Genomic DNA, 19,822 nt, shown 5'->3' with positions numbered 1-19,822 from the left:
CTAAGCAGTATATATGTTTTTACTTGGAATAGATATCATGAAAAAAATTAAAGACTTTATTAGAAACTGACTTCTACTCAAGCTTGCTCTTCTCTTTTCTTTTGTTTCCATTCATAATCACTTCAGAATCCATCTACCGCAGAGGTGCCCGCCGCTGGAGAAAGCTTTACTGTGCAAATGGTCATACGTTTCAAGCCAAGAGGTTCAATAGGGTAAATACAGTTTGTTGCATTCTGATAATGTCAGACTTTTTTTTTTTCCTTTCTTCTATGAAAGAAAGGTTGTTTTGTAACTAAGCCTTATTTTCTTTTAAAGTATTTAGTAGCTGGGCCATATGTAATTTTTTTTAAAGATGTATTTTATTTATTTGAAAGTCAGAGTTACACAGAGAGAGGAGAGATAGAGAGAAAGGTCTTCCATCTGCTGGTTCACTCCCCAATTGGCTGCAAAGGCCAGAGCTGCTCTGATCCGAAGCCAGGAGCCAGGAGCTTCCCCCAGGTCTTCCCACATGAGTGCAGGGATGCAAAGACTTGGGCCATCCTCTACTGCTTTCCCAGGCCATATAGCAGAGAGCTGGATCAGAAGTGGAACAGCCAGGATTTGAACCAGTGTCCATATGGGATGCCGGCACTGCAGGCAGTGGCTTTACCTGCTATGCCACAGCGCTGTTCCCCTATGTAATTTTTAATAGCATCCTTTTCACTCTTAAAAATGCTTCAAATTGGGCCGGCACCGCGGCTCACTAGGCTAATCCTCTGCCTGTGGTGCCGGCACCCCAGGTTCTAGTCCCGGTTGGGGCACTGGTTCTAGTCCCGGTTGCTCCTCTTCCAGTCCAGCTCTCTTCTGTGGCCCGGGAAGGCAGTGGACGATGGCCCAAGTGCTTGGGCTGTGCAACCGCATGGGAGACCAGGAGGAAGCACCTGGCTCTTGGCTTCGGATCGGCGCAGTGCTCTGGCCGTAGCAGCCATTTGGGAGGTGAACCAACGGAAGGAAGACCTCTCTTTCACTGTCTGACTCTGCCTGTCAAAAAAACAAAACAAAAACAAAACAAAACAAAAAAATGCTTCAGATTGAATGATTAAGTATTTGATTATCTAGCAATAAGAAAATTGGATTTTTAAATATACTTCATGGTGGCCAGAAAATAAGCAGTTTATGTTTCAAACCATTTACTGCCAAAAATGAATTTTCATGATATTGAAAAATAATAATATCATACACTTATATAGCTGTACTGTGCTTGTACTTTGCCAGATGCTTTATATCTGACTCATTGACTCCTTATACCCACCCTGTGAGATGGGTGCTATATATTTCTGTAGTACAGATGAGTTAGCTAAAGTGCAAGCAAGTAACTTGCCCCAGATGACACAGCTGGTAAATGGTGGAGCCAGCGGTTGAATGCAGGCAGTCTCCTGAATTCCTTATTTTTATACTTTTGATAATTGCAAATTTGTATTCTGAATTATTTAATGTGCATAGAAACAACCACCTGAGATTCCCAAACTCTTTTATTCTCAGCAGCATTAATATTTTTTTTTTGACAGGCAGAGTGGACAGTGAGAGAGAGGCAGAGAGAAAGGCCTTCCTTTTCTGTTGGTTCACCCCCCAGTGGCCGCTGCGGCCGGCACACCACACTGATCCGAAGCCAGGAGCCAGGTGCTTCTCCTGGTCTCCCATGCGGGTGCAGGGCCCAAGCACTTGGGCCATCCTCTCCTGCATTCCCGGGCCACAGCAGAGAGCTGGACTGGAAGAGGAGCAACCGGGACAGAATCCGGCGCCCCGACCAGGACTAGAACCCGGGTGCCGGCGCCACAGGCGGAGGATTAGCCTAGTGAGCTGTGGCGCCGGCCTCAGCAGCATTAATATTTAAAAAGGCTTTGACATGAAAATCGCTTTAGGTGTTCTGCTTCAAGAAAGCAGGGCTTTAGTTTGACCATTGAACAGTCTAGAAGGCCATATGTATTTGAGGTTTAATTCATTTGCTCTGTTTTCATTACTCTGAACTTTATTATGTGAAAATGGAGAACTCTTGACCTTGGAAAGAACATGGCTGCAAATTTCATGTCTCTTTAAAACAAGGACTCTTTTTTGTTGTTTTTCACTGGCCATCATAGCTTTTGAAAAATTATGTATGAGGAAGTTTTGTTTAGCCATGAACTGGCAGTTGATAACGTGATGAAAGGAATTAAGTTGGAGAAGCCACTTACTTTCACTATCTTATGAACAAACTGTTGGGGAATGATTATGACCATATTTTGTTAAGAAAATGTTGTGGAATTACTTTTTCCAGCGTGCTCACTGTGCTATCTGCACGGACCGAATATGGGGACTTGGACGCCAGGGATATAAGTGCATCAACTGTAAGCTGCTGGTTCATAAGAAGTGCCACAAACTCGTCACAATTGAATGTGGACGGCATTCTTTGCCACCCGTAAGATAAAAATGTCTTTTTTTTTTTAATAGGGTATACTTGATAACACTACTAAATCAGGGGCTAAGTTATATAAGTATTAAGGAATTACTGTTTCAGAAAGTTATTAACAGTGTGAGTAGGAATACTTTATGTTCTAATTCACATATTGTAAACTTTGAAACTTGAAATAACTATGATGACATTTGTTTCTGGGATATCATTTATTTGTTGATCTGCAGGTCCAAATTAGGAAGATATGGGGAGAACCATTTAAGAGATTTTCACCCCTCTTTATTAAGCTAAACTCATTAGTTTATAACACCCATTTTAAGATTTATTCATTCATTTTGAAAGTCACAGTTACAGAGAGAGAAGAGATAGATTTTCCATCTGCTCGTTCCCTCCCTGGTTGGCCACAACATCCAGCCTTGCCCAGGCTGAAGTCAGGAGCCAAGAGCTGTATCCAGGTCTTCCATGCGGGTGGCAGGGGCCCAGGCACTTGGGCCATCCTCCATTGCTCTTTCCAAGCCATTAGCAGGGAGCTGTGTTGGAAATGGAGCAGCTGGGACACAAACCAGTGCCCATATGGGATGCCGGCATCCCAGGAGCTGGCTTATCCCACTGTGCACCTACTGCATCCTTTTCTCACTGAACATTTGTTACCTTCCCCTATCTATGCATATCCTGGTCATTTTTAGCATAGTTTGTTATATGTCTGTGCCATAATTTATTTAACTTGTTCCCTGTGACAGAATATTTGAGTTGTTTTCTAAAACTTCCTATAAAGAAAATCATAATGAATTTTCTGAAAGATAAATCTTACTTCCTTAAGGATCCAGAAGTAGAATTACTGAGTTAAAAGAATTGCATTAAAAAAATTTATTTGTAGGGCTGGGGCTGTGGTGCAGCAGATTAAACCACTGCCTGCAGCACCAGCATTCCTGTATGGGCGCTAATTCAAGTCCTGGCTGCTCCACTTCTGATCCAGCTCCCTGCTGATGGTCTCGAAAAGCACCAGAAAAGGGCCCAAGTGCTTGGGCCCCTGCACCCATGTGGGAGATCTGGAAGAAGCTCCTGGCCCAGTGCAGGCCAATGCATCCTTTTGGGAAGTGAACTAGTGGATGGAAGATCTCTCTCTCTCTTTCCCTCCCCTCTCTGTAACTCTGCCTTTCAAATATATAAATCTTTAAAAATTTTTTATTTATTTATTTGAAAAGCAGAGAGATAGAGAGATCTTTCATCTGCTGGTTCCCTCCCCAAATGGCTGCAACAGCTAGGGTGGGCCCAGCTAATGCCAGAAGCCAGAAACTCTATCTGGCTCTCACTTGGATTATTGGGCCATCATCTGCTGCTTCTCAGGTGTGTTATCAGGAAACTGGAGTAGAAGCAGAGGTGGGAATTTGATCTCAGGCACTTCCATATAGGATGTAGGCATCCAAAGCAATAGCTTAACCACTGCCAAATGCCCATTCTGAAAAAAGGCATTTTAAAGGTCAGGATACATCTTTCTAAACTGCTTTAGAACGATTATGCCATGTTCCTCTCTGCCTTTCAAATAAAATGAAAAAAACAAAAAACATAAATGGAGAGGGCTGTTGTCACAGTGGTTAAGTTGCTGCTTGGGATGCCTGCCCACATGGTACCTGGTCTAGTTCCAACTCATCTGCTTCCAATCCAGGTTTCTCCTAATGCACAATCCTGAGAGGCAAAAGATAATGATTCAAGTGCTTGGATCCTTGCCACCCACATGGGAGACTTAGATGAGTTTTTTTTTTTTTTTAAAGATTTATTTATTTATTTATTTGACAGAGTTATAGACAGTGAGAGAGACAGAGAGAAAGGTCTTCCTTCCGTTGGTTCACTCATCAAATGGCCGCCACGGCCGGAGCTATGCCAATCCTAAGCCAGGAGCCAGGAGCTTCTTTCCTGGTTTCCCATGTGGGTGCAGGCGCCCAAGCACCTGGGCCACCCTCCACTGCCTTCCCGGGCCACAGCAGAGAGCTGGACTGGAAGAGGAGCAACCAGGACTAGAACCTGGCGCCCATATGGGATTCCGGTGCTGCAGGCGGAGGATTAACCTAGTGCACCACCGCGCCGGCCCCATTAGATGAGTTGTTTGGTTTTTTTTGTTTGTTTGTTTTGTTTTTGGACAGTCAGAGTGGACAGTGAGAGAGAGACAGAGAGAAAGGTCTTCCTTCCTTCCATTGGTTCACCCCCCATTGGCCACTGCGGCCGGTGTACTGCGCTGATCCGAAGCCGGGAGCCAGGTGCTTCTCCTGGTCTCCCATGGGGTGCAGGGCCCAAGCACTTGGGCCATCCTCCACTGCACTCCCGGGCCATAGCAGAGAGCTGGACTGGAAGAGGAGCAACCGGGACAGAACCGGTGCCCCGACCAGGATTAGAACCCAGAGTGCCGGTGCCGCAGGCAGAGGATTAGCCTATTGAGCTGCGGCACCAGCCCCTTAGATGAGTTTTTGTCTTTTGGCTTCAGCCTGGCCTATCCCTCACTTTGCAGACATTTGGAGAGTGAACCAGTGAATGTTTGTCTCCCTGTGTGTGTGTTCTCTATCTTTTAAACAAAATTAAAAAAAAAAATTACTTGTGGTTTTTTGGAATTACAGTTATTTAGCTAGTTCACTTAAGGTTAAGAACAGGTTTGTAGTTAGGAGAAAAGTCCAAGCCTTTTTGATTTTATGATTTATTCTATTTATTTGAAAGACAAGTGACAGGGAGAGACAGAGAAAGAGATCTTCCATCTGCTGGTTCATTCCCCAAATAGCTGCAACAGCCAGGGCTGGGCCAGGCTGAAGCGAGGAACTCCATCTGGGTCTCCCACATAGGTGGCAGGGATCCAAGCATTTGGACCATCTTCTGCTGCTTTCCCAGGTGCATTAGCCAGGAGCTGAATCAGAAGCATAGTAGCTGGGATTCAAGCTGGTGCTTCTATATGGGATGCTGGCATGATAAGCAGCAGTTTACCCCAAGGTGCTACAATGCCAGCCCCAAAAAATCCAATCTTAGGGAAAAGCAAAAGGTTAAAAATTACAAACGTAATTTATCCAGCTTACTGTGGCTATACTTAGGTGTCCACATGACAGTGTTTTTTCCTTAGAAACAATGCCTTCACTCCAAGCATATCATGATCAAAATAAATGAGGAGCTCAAGGTAACAGCAGTGCTATTTTTTCAAAGTCCTGGTGTTGAGTGCATGACAAGCAGCTGCCAGTTATGATGAGCAGTGATAGATCCAAAGTAGTTGCCAATTTTGTTACTGAAAAAAGAAGGAATATTACCCAAGTTTTCTAGACTGCAAATGTATTCTCCAGTTCATTCCAGGGTGCCACAAAGGCAGGAAGTGCAGGGATTTTTCTTTCACATCCTATTGCAAACCAAAGAGCAATAACAAATTTTTCAAGGTCCATGAATGCAGATTGTGTGGGTGTTTAATTAATTTATTTGAAAGGCAGAATGTCAGAAAGTGAAGGATCTTCCATCCTCTGGTTCACTCCCTAAATGCCCACAACAACCAGGGCTGGCCAGGCTGAACCCAGGAGTATACAACCTCATTCTAAGTCTCTCTGTGGGTGGCCGGGACTTGAGCCATCATCTGCTACCTTCCCAGGCACAATAGAAGGAAGCTGGATCAGAAATGGAGTAACTGGGACTTGAACTAGGCACCCTGATGTGGGACATATGTACATCCCAAGTGGTAGCTTAACCCACTGCCCCATGATAAGCCTACTCCACGACTTGTGTTTCTACATACATGTAGAAGGAAAGAAAGGCAGGGTTTGTGATTATATTGGTATAAAAGACATAAAGGATGGATGTTGAATTCATTTAAAAATCTATATGTTTACTTATGAACCTATTCTTATGATATCCTTAAAGTTATAACTGTATAATTAATGCTTTTTCAAGTTTAATTTTTCCTGATGATATTCAGTAAACTTGGTTCTAAGATTACTGAATTAGTAACAATTTTGGTTGAATTAGCATTGTTTGTGAGATGGCTGATAGGTAAATTGGTTTCTAAGAAGTTTTCTTTTCCTTTTTAAGGCCATTAACATCTTTAAAAAATGGGAAACACAGATTTTTACAAATAATTTTAGTGAGTTTGTAAACATTCTAAAGTCTGTCTCTGGACCTCTGCTAAAGAACTGACAATCTAGGGATTCTGCTAGACTTAAAAATGGAGCGTGAAGGAAGAATAGGTGACATAGGAGAGAAACAAATGAGAATATTTAGGAGTTTGATTTGATTTCTCATCAATAATCTGAAATTAATTTTGTGGTTCTTTTCTATAAAGTATGACCAACACTACCTCATTCATAGGCATATTGTATGGCTTCATAAAATAAAATAAAGAATCTACTAGTCACTGTGTCTTTGGAACTGCTTGTAGGAACCAATGATGCCTTTGGACCAGTCATCCATGCATTCGGACCACCCTCAGACAGGTAAGATTGTCCATGCCAACTCTTGTTCTTTATTATTCCTTAACAAAGTAACCTTTAGAGGCTTCTTTAGATGGCTCTTTTGCTCCTGTTTAAAACATCTATGTTCTTCTCAAATAAAAGTAGGTAAGCGTATTTGTGGTGGTAATTTCAGTCACAATATTTAACATGCATATTTGGCATTTTAAAAGGACAACTATATTAAGTAAACAAAAAGACTATTTTTTCTAGTTCATATAAATTTCCTTTGAGACTCCTTTACATTCAGCAAACTTAGATTTTTTTTTTAATGATTTATTTTATTTATTTGAAAGAGTTACAGAGAGAGGTAGAGACAGAGAGAGAGGTCTTCCATCTGCTGGTTCACTCCCCAGTTGGCTGCAACAGCCGGAGCTGTGCGGATCCGAAACCAGGAACCAGGAGCTTCTTCCAGGTCTCCCACTTAGGTGTAGGGGCCCAAGGACTTGGGCCATCTTCCACTGCTTTCCCAGGCCATAGCAGAGAGCTGGAATGGAAGTGGAGCAGCCAGAACTTAAATAGGCACCCATATGGGATGCCTGCACAGCAGGTGGCAGATTTATCTGTACACCACAATACCGGCCCAAGCAACCTGTTTTTATTAGACTTTTATTATCAGAAATAGAAGTTAAATAAAAGATATAGAGATACAGCATAAGTATTTCTAAAAAGATGATATGAGTTAAAAGGTTAGGTAGATGCAACCCCTTAAAGTCGTGTCTGGGAAATTTGGAGATCAGTTAAAGGGAGTAGAGCATCCTGATCAAGAACAGGAAAGCAGGAATTTTCTTTGGAAGGACAGAATACAGTCTTTTGTCATGAAGAAGCTTGAAGCCTGAAGCTTTGAAATGTAGGTTGCTGTTGCCCCAGCTAGCTTCTGAAGAAAACAGTATTTATATATTTGAGAGACAGAGAGCGCTTCCCAATTTGCTAGTTAACTCCCCAAATGCCTGCAACAGGTTGGGCTCCCCCAGACCGAAGCCAGGATCTCAGTCCATCTGGGTGGCAGGGACCCATGTACCTGAGCTGTCAGGAAGCTGGAATCAGGAGCTGGAGTGGGGGTCAAACCCTGGCAGTCAGATGTGAGATACAAGGCATCTTACCGACTAAGCCAGCCATCTACCACTCAAGTAGCTTTAAGGAAAGAAGTATGACCTTTGTCAGGCAGGAATATTTTCAGTATGAAGGGAGTAAAAATGAAAATCATCTCTATGCTTCAATCATGCTGAAGGGTTAAAAGGATTTACAGAGTCAACCTTATAAGAAAGAATTGTTTAATTAATCTGTAAAGAAGAGTTTAAAAAATAATGAAAATATTTCTTCAAAACAGCACTTGGGTACCAGGTTGGTATTTTTGCTGTCTTTACTCTCACTAAAAATTAGGATTTAATGCTTAACTTTCACAAACGATTTGTCATATTGTAGGGTAAGTGTTCGGCTTTAAATAACGAAAACTTAGAAATGAAACTTCAAAATACAATCAGGAAAAAACTTTAACAGATGAATTATTGACAAATTAATAGATGAATTAATGATGTTTGAAATTTGGTTTTTAGTAATTCCATATAATCCTTCAAGTCATGAGAGTTTGGACCAAGTTGGTGAAGAAAAGGAGGTAAGATAATATCTTATGGTGCATTCTGCCTTTATTTTTTTAGTAAGACTGAACAATTTAGGAAATGACACATTGACCTGCTTAGATTTTAGGTCATAATACAGGACTGATTTTCTTTTTTTCTTTTTTTTAAGATTTATTTATTTATTTGAAAGACAGAGTTACACAGAGAGAGAAGGAAAGGCAGAAAGAGAGAGAGAGAGGTCTTCCATCTGCTGGTTCACTCCCCAATTGGCTGCAACGGCTGGAGCTATGCCCATCCAAAGCCAGGAACCAGGAGCCTCTTCTGGGTCTCCCATGCAGAGGCAAGGGCCCATAGCAGAGAGCTGGATCAGAAGTAGAGCAGCCAAGACTCAAACTGGTGCCCATATAGGATGCTGGCACTGCAGGCGGTGGCTTTACCCGCTATGTCACAGCACCAGCCCCTGGACTGATTTTCAATGATTAAAGAGCTGTATTCTAATTTAATTTAGTAATCACCATTTTGATTTAAATTAGGAAATATTTTAGTGGAATGACTTAGAATAGTATAACCTAAATGTCATAGTGTGTTTAAGAATAGCATTTATAATACTTGGTAATATTATTTAAAATATACATATAGTTCCATTTTGTGGGATTGCTCATTGAAAGTATGAATGATTAAATGTTTTTACTGCCACTGTTTTCTTCTGTTAAGCTTTTTATGTTTTTCAAACAGTAAATTTTAATTTAGAATATTGAAAATGATAATTTTTTTAAAAAAGTGCTTGTAGTATAAAAGATTATCATGCCTCACACTTTCTACTACCAGTTTGACTTCTTAGAGGCAACACTTTTTAACCATTTCTAGTTGGGGCAATAATGTTTATATTTCTGTTTTTCAAGTGTAGGTTTAGTTCATACAACCTCACCCTTTTCCTTTCTCTTTCGTGTCTGGTAGATGTATTACATCTTGGTTACCTTTTCTTTTCTTTTTTTTTTTTTTTAATTAAACTTTTATTTAATGAATATAAATTTCCAAAGTACAGCTTATGGGTTACAATGGCTTCCCCCTCCCAAAACTTCCCTCCCACCCACAACCCTCCCCTTTCCCGCTCCCTCTCCCCTTCCAATCACATCATGATTCATTTTCAATTCTCTTTATATACAAAAGATCAGTTTAGTATATATTAGGTAACGATTTCAACTTTCATGTCTGGTAGATGTATTACATCTTGGTTACCTTTTCTAAAAACCCAGCATTTTATTATGAAAAATTTCAAACATCAGTAAAAGTAGACAGAATACAAAGTCCCAGTATCCATCACTCATTTAAAACAGTGATCAGCACATGGCCACTTTTGTTTTGTCTACCGTCTTCCTTCACTCTTGTGTTATTTTGAAATCTCTTGGTCACCTATGGTTCCTTGTTCTGTCTAATTTAGTCAGTAGCTTCTATGTCTAGTCAACTCTTTTATGTCTAGTCTTTCTTCCAACTCTTCTTTTAGGTGCATATTTATTTTTATATTTTAAAGGTTGTTACCACTTATAATCTGTCCTGCAGTTCTTATTTTGTTCATAGGTTGAATGAGTCAGTCACAAGAGGAAATTCCTAATAATGAGGAATAGAAACTCTCTTCTGCCAATGTTCTTTTAATGTTTTCTTTTTATTTCTTCCTTGTTGGTTCTATAGCTTTTTGATCCTTTTGGGAGCTTTCATTACCATTATTCTTATTATTAATACTATTATTATTATTACTTTGGTTGGACTACTATTTCCTGCTAATCTGCCTTTATCTTCAAGATTTTTAATATATTTCCATTTAAAAATTTTTCCCTTCCTCCTTTTGCTGTGCCCAACCACTGTTAACAACCATTCTACTCTCAATCTCTGTGAGCTTAACTTTTTATTTGTTTATTTGAAAGGCAGAGAGAGGCAGACAACTCCCATCTGGTAATTCTCTCCCCAAATATCTGCAACAGCTGGTTCTGGGCCATGCTGAAACCAAGAGCTGGAAACTTAATCGATGTTCCCCATATGGGTGTCAGGGACCTTCAGCCCAAGAGACATCTTAACCACTATGCCAAATCTGAGATCAACTGTTTTAGAGTCCACATAAAAGTAAAGTCATACACTACTTGCCTTTCTATGCCCAACATATTTCACTTAACGACCTCCAGTTCCATCCATGACATTGCAAATGACAAGATTTCATCCCTTTTTCTGACTCAGTATTATTTCATTGTGTTTTGGTTCCACAGTTTCTTTATCCATTCATCAGTTTGTGGACATTTAGGTTGTTTCCATTTCTTGGCTATTATGAATAGTCCTGTGGAGACCATGGCAGTGCAGATGTCTCTTTGACAAATGGGTTTCATTTGCCATGGATATATTCCCAGTACTGAGATTGCTGAATCATAGTATGCTTACTTTTAGTTTTTTGAGGAACCTTGATAATGTTTTCCCCAATAGCCATACTAATTTTCATTCCTACCAACAGTGTGCAGGGCCTGACCCCTTTCTCAGTATCCTTGCCAGCACTTGCTGTCTCCACCTCTGTGATGACAGCCGTTCTAACTGGAATGATGTGGTATCTCTGTGGTTTTGATTTGTATTTCCCTGATGCTTAGTGATGTTGAGCATTTTTCCATGTACCTCTTACCCATTTGTATGTCTTCCTTTGAAAGATGTCTGTTTATATCTACCCCATTTTTTCAATTGGATTATTTGGTTTATTTCCTATTGAGTTGTTTGAGTTCCCAGGTGTATAACTTATAAATATTTTCCCCCATGCTGGAGACTATCTCTTCACTCTGTGGATTGGTTTCCTTTACTGTGCAGAAGCTCTGAAGTTTGCTGAAATTCCATTTGTTTTTGCTTTGTGTCTTGTGCTTTTGGGGTCTGATCTAGAAGCATGTGGATATCCAATTTTCCCAACACTACTTACTGAAAAAAAATCCGTTCTTCCTCTAATCTGTGTCCTTAGCAACACTGTCAAAGATCAGTTGACTGTATATGTGTGGATTTATATCTAGGGTCTCTATTGTGTTCCCTTGGTCTGTTTGTCTGCTTTTATGCCTGGCCACACTATTTTTTGTTAAGATTTTATTTATTTGGACAGAGTGATGGGGGTGGGGGTGAAGAGATCTTCCACTGCTGGTTCACTCCCCAAGTGGTTGCAATGGCTGAGGCTGGGATGGGCTAAAGCAAGGAGCTCCATCCTGGTCTCTCATGTGAGCGGCAGGGGCCCAACTACTTGGGCCATCCTCCACTGCTTTCCCAGTTGTATTAGCAGGGAGTTGGATTGGATACAGATCATGTGGGACTAGAACTGATGCTCCAGTATGGGATGCCAGTGTTGTGGGTGGCAGCCTAACCCATGCCACAATGCCAGCTCTACCATGCTATTTCAGGAACTGTAGCTTTGTAATATAGTTTAAAGTCAAGTAGTGTAATGTGTCCTGCTTTGTTCTTTTTGCTGAAAATTACTCTACAATTTAATGTCATTTGTGATTTCATACAAAACTTTAATGTTTTTTCTAGTTTTGTGAAAAATGTCATTGGGATTTTGGTTGAATTGTATCTGTAAATCACTTTGGGCAGTATGGACATTTTAATGATATTGATTATTAATAATATTATCATTGACAATAATGATAATGATTCTTCAACATACATTTCTTTGTGTTGTCTTTCAGTTTCTTTTGTCAGTGTTTTCCAGCTTTCATTGTAGAGATCTTTCAATTTTGATTAGATTTATTCCTCAGTTTTTTGTTTGCTTTTTCATTGTTTCCTCCTCCTCCTCCCTCACCTCCTCCTTCTCTCCCCCTCTCTCTTCTATCTATCTATGTATGTGTATGTGAATATCTATACGGCAGATGTACAGAGAGTGAGCTTCTATCAGCTGATTCACTACTTAAATGCCTGCAAAAGTCAGGCCTGAGCCAGGCTGAAGCCAGGAGCCCACATCCAGGCCTCACCCACATGGGTGCCAAAAACCAAAGTACTTGGGCCATCATCTGCTGCTTCCCAGAGTATTCATTAGCAAGAAGTGGGAATTGGAAGTGGAAGAGCCAGGACTTGGACCAGATACTCCAATAGGGGATGTGGTTGTCCCAAGCAATATTGTAACTACTGTGCCAAAGGCTTGCTCCTTAATATACTTTTTTAAAAAAAGATTTATTTATTTATTTGAAAGAGTTACATAGAGCAGAGACATAAAGAGAGAGAGAGAGAGAGAGAAAGAGAGAGGGGTCTTCCATCCACTGGTTTATCCCCAGATGGCCGCAATGGCTGGAGCTGTGCCAATCCGAAGTCAGGAGTCAGGAGCTTCTTCCAGGTCTCCCACGTGAGTGCAGAGGCCCAAGGACTTGGGCCATTTTCTACTGCTTTCCCAGGCCATAGCAGAGAGCTGGATAGGAAGTAGAGAAGCTGGGTCTCGAACCAGCACCCATATAGGATGCTGGCCTTCGGGCCAGAGCGTTAACCCACTGTGCCACAGCATTGGTCCCCTTAATATACTTTTAAATTGAAGAATAGCATACAAACATAAAAGTGTACAAATCATGAGTCTAGCTAGATGGATTTTCACAAAGTGACACTATGTAATGACCTCTCAGATCAAGAAATAGGCTTTACCAGCATCCCAAAAGTCATTTTGTTTCTTCTCCCAGTTGCTAACACTCCCTTCACCCCTAAAAGTAACACACTATCACAACACCACGTGTTAGTTTTTTCTTTTTTCCCCTAAATTTTATATAAATGGACTCATAAATCATGTATTCTTTTGTAGTAGCTTCCTTCACTCAACATTGTGTCTGTGAGGTGGAGCTGTGTTTCATAAAGGAGCTCTTCCTTCCTTTTCACTGCTTTATCGATTCTATCTGTCCTGCTATTGATATTTTCCCCCTAGATTGAGATTATTAGGATATGCTACTGTTAACATTTTCTTGACAAATATTTATTTATTTATTTGAAAAAGAGTTGGAGAGAGAGAGAGAAAGAATCTTCTATCCGATGTTACACTCCCAGCTGCAACAGCTCCAGCTTCATGAAGCCAGGGAGTCTGGAGCTTTATCCAGGTCTCCCACGTGGGTGCAGGGGTCCAAGGACTTGGGCCATCCTCCACTGCTTTCCCATGCACATTATTAGGGATCAGGAAAAGAATTAGAGCAGTGGGGATTCGAACCTGTGTCCACGTGGGATATCAGCATCACAGATGGTGTGGCCCCTGCTATGTACATTATTGAAAATGTGCTCTGACACACTTTGTCTGCATAAAGGTAGGTGTATGAATAGAGCTAAGAGTAGAGTTGTTGATTTATTTGTATATCCAACTTTATTAATAGACAATGGCAAATAATTTTCCAAAGTATTTGTGTAATTTTTGCTTTCATCTACAATAGATGGGAGTTCCATTGGCTCTATATCCTTTTTTTTTTTTTTTTAAGGTTTTGTTTACTTAAAACAGTAGCAGTGAGGCAGAAAGAGAGAGCTTCCATCCGCTGGTTCACTCCCCAATTGGCTGCAACGGCCAGAGCTGCACTGATCTGAAGCCGGTAGCCAAGAGCCTCCCCTAGGTCTCCCACACAGGCTCAGGGACCCAAGGACCTGGGTCATCTTCCACTGCCTTCACAGGCCATGGCAGGGAGCTGGATTGGAAGTGGGGCAGCTGGGACTTGAACCAGTGCTCATATGGGATGCCGGCACTACAGGTGGCAGCTTTACTCACCACACCACAGCGCTGGCCCCCTCCATATCCTTGTCAATACTTTGTGTAGTTGGCTTTTTAAATTTTAGTCCATTTAGTGAATATGTAGTGATAGCTTATTAGGGTTTTCTTTTCCTTGTTTTTTTTTTTTTTTTTTTTTTTTTTTTTTTTTGTTGTTGTTGTTGTTGTTCTTTTCATTTGTTTGGCCTTCTTTTTCCACTCTGTTGCTGGTCAGTATGAAGATTATATCTTGTATCCTTAACTGATATGTTATTTTTTTTAAGATTTTTTTTTTTGACAGGCAGAGTGGACAGTAGAGGGAGACAGAGAAAGGTCTTCCTTTTTGCCGTTGGTTCACCCTCCAATGGCCGCTGTGGTAGGCGCGCTGCGGCCGGCGCACCACGCTGTTCCGATGGCAGGAGCCAGGCGCTTATCCTGGTCTCCCATGGGGTGCAGGGCCCAAGGACCTGGGCCATCCTCCACTGCACTCCCTGGCCACAGCAGAGAGCTGGCCTGGAAGAGGGGCAACCGGGACAGGATCGGTGCCCCGACCGGGACTAGAACCCGGTGTGCCGGCGCCGCAAGGTGGAGGATTAGCCTACTGAGCCGCAGCACCGGCCTTTTTTTTAAGATTTTTATTTATTTATTTGAGAGGTAGAGTTACAGACATGAGGGGGAGAGACCTCCCTTCTGTTGGTTTACTCCCCAGATGGCTGCAACGGCTGGAGCCGTGCCGACCCAAAGACAGGAGCCAGGTGTTTCTTCTGGGTCTCCCAGGTGGGTGCAGGGGTCCAAGGTCTTGGGCCATCTTCTGCTGCTTTCCCAGGCCATAACAGAGAGCTGGATTGGAAGTGGAGCAACTGGGACTAGAACCCGGCGCCAATATGGGATGCCGGCACCGCAGGCAGAGGATTAATCTGCACCATGGCACCGACCCCACGAGTTATTTTCTTTTTAAAGATTTATTTATTTATTTGAAAGTCAGAGTTACCCAAAGAGAGGAGAGAAGAGGCAGAGAGAGAGAGAGAGAGAGAGGTCTTCCATCCGCTGGTTCACTCCCCAATTGGCCACGACTGCTGGAGCTGAGCTAAACCAAAGCCAGGAGCCAAGAGCTTCTTCCTGGTCTCTCACAAAGTTGCAGGGACACAAGGACTTGAGCTATCTCTACTGCTTTCCCAGGCCTTAGCAGAGAGCTGGATGGGAATTGGAGAAGCCGAGACGTGAACTGGCGCCCATATGGGATGCCAGCACTGCAGGTGGCAGATTTACCCGCTATGCCACAGTGCTGGCCCCAACTCATACGAGTTATTAATAAAACTTGCCATTTTCCAAAAATATAATAACTTTAGCATACTTTATCTTCTATTTCTTCCCTTCCTGACATAAGAGCTATTTTTGTCATACTTTAAAGTTCTCTCTGTGTATCTATATTAGTGTTTTTATTCCAACATCTGTTTAGATTTACTTACATTTTACCTTTCTTGTTCTTCTTTCCTTCCTGTATCCGTGTCCTTCATCTGAGATTGTATTTTTTCTTCTTGAAGAACTCTATTTCCTTTAGTGAGGACATTCTAGTGATAGATTTTTCTCAGGTTTTGTTTGCCTGAAAATGTTTTTACTTTACTTTCATTTTGAGAGAGGTTTTTAAGGGTGTAAAATTCCTGGTCAGCAGGTTTCATTTTTTGTAAAGGTCCTTTGAAGGTGACATTCTACTATTATCTGGTTTCTGTGGTTTCATTAAGTCTTATTATCATGCCTTTTGTTAATGTTCCATTTGATTCTCTCATAATTTCCAAAAAAACATATTTTTAAAAAATTTTTAGAGAGGTTTTTTTTATTTGAAAGACAGAAGTAGAGGAAGAGGAAAAGACACAGAGTAATATGTTGATCCACTGGTTCACTCCCCAAATGGCTATAATGGCAGGGGCCAAGCCAGGCTGAAGCTGCAAAACCAGAATTCCATCTGGGTCTCCCACATCAGCAGTGGCAGGGCTTCCAGCATGTTGACCATCTTTTGCTGCTTTCCCAGGCACATTAGTAGGTAGCTTGATCAGAAGTGGAGCAGCCAGGACTCGAACTGGTGCTATATGGGATGCTGACATCTCAGATGGTGGCTTAACTCACTGCACCATACCACCACCCCATAGTCAACCATATTCAAAATCTAATCATTGACTTTTTCTTAACAATTCTCTTCTCTCCTAAGCTGTCCTAGTCTGGTTTCTTTTCACTTCTTTCTGTTTATTATTGTTACCAAATCAAATTATTCTTCAGTTTTGTGGATGTCCATTCTTTTAAATTGTCATTTACCTTCAGTTTTCACAATACTGTGTGTGTTTGTGTGTGTGTATGTGTACTAATTTCTTTACCTGTCTCTAAACTTGTTCTTTGCTTTTTGTGATACTCCTCACCAAAGTCATACTTTGTTCTCATGGGTCCATCTGAAGATTAGGTACTGGTGACTTTACAAGTGTCTAATAAAAGATTATCTTCAGTCTTTTCTAAAAATTGCCAGAGAGGGCGGAATTATGGCACAGTGAGTTAACCTGCTACTTGAGAGGCTTACATCCCATAGTGGAGTCCTGGTTCAACCCTCTTGTTCTACTTCTGATTCAGCCTCCTGCTCATGTGCCTGGGAAGACAGTAGAAGTTGACTCAAGTCCTTGGACCCCTGCCACCCATGTGGGAGACCAGATGGAATTCCAGGCTCCCGGCTTTGGCCTGGTACCAGCCTTGGCTGTTAGAACCAGTTGGGGAGTAAACAAGTAGATGGAAGATTTGTCTATCTCTCTCTGTTGCTGTGCCTTTAAAAATAAATAATTCTTTAGGAAAATAAAGAAAACTTACCAGAAACTTAAATTTACTTATAAATGCATTATAAGACTTACTTTGCCATTCCATGTTTTCCAGTACAAAAGCACCCTTGGTGTTCTGTGGTGAAACATGTCTTCAGTCAGCTGGACTGCCTCATGTAGCATCCCATGTGCCTCTGAACGTGTCTCTCACTAGCTTGTATTTCATATATCAGGTTTCCAGCAGACTTTCCTCTTGATGTCCCATTGTAAGTTCTAAAGTTAATATGAAAAACCATACTTTAAAAAAAAAGATTTATTTATTTTTTGAAAGGCAGAGTTACAGAGAGGCAGAGAGAGAGAGAGAGAGAGGTCTTCCACCTGCTGGTTCACTCCTCAGATGGCCAAAACGGCTAGAGCTGCACCAATATGAAGCCAAGAGCTTCTTCCAGATCTCCCACGTGGGTGCACGGGCCCAAGGACTTGAGCCATCTTACACTACCTTCTCAAACCACAACAGAAAGCTGGATTGGAAATGGAGCAGCCGGGACTTGAATCAGCGCCCATATGGAGTGGTGCCACTGCAGGCAGCAGCTTTATCCACTATGTTATAGTGACAGCCCCGAAAAACCATTCTTTGATCTCCTACTCTGTCATCCTTATCCTATCCACAGCCACACACTTTACCTGTCACTAGTACCTCCAATCTGCTAGTCAGCAAAGTTCTTTTTTTTTCTGCCCCATACCTAAAGCTTATTGGATCTTTTTAAAGTTGTTCTTTAACGTTTCTTAGTTTTCAACTCTCTTAATTCCTGTTACCACTTCTCTTAACTCATAAACTCATTAGATTTTGTGCTTTGAATGATACAAGGAGAGAATTACAAACTTAAAATATTTTTATGTTAAAAAAGATTTTAAATCATTATAGCTGTAACCAAGTATCAGGAATATTCTATACAAAATTTTTCCTTATATAACTTTTTGATATAAATGTTCTCAACAGGCAATGAACACCAGGGAAAGTGGCAAAGCTTCATCCAGCCTAGGTCTTCAGGATTTTGATTTGCTCCGAGTAATAGGAAGAGGAAGCTATGCCAAAGTACTGTTGGTTCGATTAAAAAAAACAGATCGTATTTATGCAATGAAAGTTGTGAAAAAAGAGCTTGTCAATGATGACGAGGTAAGCACAATGAAGTTTTATTACTTCTAAACTTTTAAAATGCTTATGAGTAATTTTGTAGTGAAAACCTCAGCGTTTATGCCTTATTATTTCAGGCTACTTTTCTTAAATGTATATTTCAAACAGATTATAAGCGATATTTAAACTTACCAGACTTTATTAAATTTTTCAAACATGAAAATCAAACCATATTAGTATCAGAGGATGTATTAGAGCTTGTAAAAGTTTTCTAGACCATTTCGTAATACTGAGACTTACCAGTGGGATTTTTCTTCTTGTACATAAATTGGTATTGATGATTATCAGCGATTTTGATACTTAGCCTAATTAAGCATTGCATTTGTCCTCACTAAATTGCCAAGAACAAATTTATCATTAATTTTGATGATATCATTTCAGTTTGACGTCTATTTATTTCTTACTTTAACACAGGATATTGACTGGGTGCAGACAGAGAAGCACGTCTTTGAGCAAGCATCTAATCATCCTTTTCTGGTTGGGCTGCATTCCTGCTTTCAGACGGAAAGCAGGTAAGATTGAAAGATTATACAGTGATGGCTGGGCTTTGTCTGTTTTCATATATCACATAAGAATCTGCTTGTTACCACTAATGAAACAAGTCGTGGAGGACACAACAGTTGGATGTCTTACTCCAGCTGACACTGGGTCAGCATTAGGAAATGACATGCTTTGGGCAAAAGAAGAAAGAGCCAGATGATATTAATGATGGGAGACATCCAACCATTTAAATATACCCAGGATGCTAGTTTTATGACTTAAAGTTTTCTAGAGTTTAACTACAGGAAAAAAAATCCCAAGTAAACCTCAAGTGATGATCACAAGTGATTTAGATACCCTTTTTTTTCCCCCAGATCCTTGGCACCTTTTAAAGGCTAAACCACAGGGGATGTTCTTTATGTTGTGACTGGTTTCTTAAGGATTTAGAAGTGCGATTACACCGCCTTATTTTGGATATTGGTTTCATGAGTCCTCTCCTGTGTTGTAGGTTGTTCTTTGTTATAGAGTATGTAAATGGAGGAGATCTAATGTTTCACATGCAGCGACAACGAAAACTTCCTGAGGAACATGCCAGGTAAGTTTTTGGTTAATTGTTTGCAATGAAGCTTTTTCAGGGCTGTGTGACTTTTAATGTGTAGTGGTTGCAAAACATACGCTATTTATTTTTTAAAGATAGGCTGTCTTCTGCTGCTGCTTTTTTTTTTTTTTTTTTTTAAAGATTTGTTTGTTTGAAAGAATTACAGAGAGAGCTCTTCCTTCTGCTGGTTCACTCCCCAGATGGCTGCAATGGGCTGGGCCAGGCCGAGGCCAGGAGCCAGGAGCTTCATCCAAGTCTCCCACATGGGTACAGGGCCACAAGCACTTGGGCCATCCTGTGCTACTTTCCCAGTTGCATTAGCAGGGAGCAGGAACAGAAGTATAACAGCTAGGATGGCACTCATGCAGGCTTAACCCGCTATACCACAGCACTGGCCCTGATAATTTATTTTATACTGGTTGTTTCTTTGTAAGCCATGTAGAGGCTAAGCTAAAAGTTAATTTATAGGGGGCTGGTGTTGTGGTGTAACAGGTTAAGCCTCTGTCTGCAATGCCAGCATCCCATATTGGCGCTGCTTTGATACCGGCTGCTCCACTTCTGATCTAGCTCCCTGCC

General features: G+C 41.2%; 1 protein-coding gene and 1 pseudogene across 1 annotated transcript in view; one reads left to right on the top strand and one right to left on the bottom strand.

Moving 5' to 3' along the window:
• PRKCI (protein kinase C iota) overlaps nt 1–19,822 on the top strand; it is a 93,428-nt gene that overhangs the window by 55,241 nt on the left and 18,365 nt on the right. Inside the window, exons 5-11 of the mRNA XM_062211942.1 lie at nt 127–212; nt 2,294–2,434; nt 6,822–6,876; nt 8,448–8,506; nt 17,974–18,150; nt 18,583–18,680; nt 19,157–19,243. Coding sequence (XP_062067926.1) covers nt 127–212; nt 2,294–2,434; nt 6,822–6,876; nt 8,448–8,506; nt 17,974–18,150; nt 18,583–18,680; nt 19,157–19,243 — 703 coding nt within the window. The remainder of the gene's footprint in view (nt 1–126; nt 213–2,293; nt 2,435–6,821; nt 6,877–8,447; nt 8,507–17,973; nt 18,151–18,582; nt 18,681–19,156; nt 19,244–19,822) is intronic.
• LOC133752917 (small nucleolar RNA SNORA31) lies at nt 5,728–5,846 on the bottom strand (annotated as a pseudogene).

Source organism: Lepus europaeus, chromosome 2 (genome assembly GCF_033115175.1).
Source record: "Lepus europaeus isolate LE1 chromosome 2, mLepTim1.pri, whole genome shotgun sequence".
Classification (NCBI taxonomy): domain Eukaryota; kingdom Metazoa; phylum Chordata; class Mammalia; order Lagomorpha; family Leporidae; genus Lepus; species Lepus europaeus.
The sequence above is the reverse complement of the archived record's forward strand: the minus strand, read 5'-3'. Positions and strand labels throughout refer to the sequence as shown.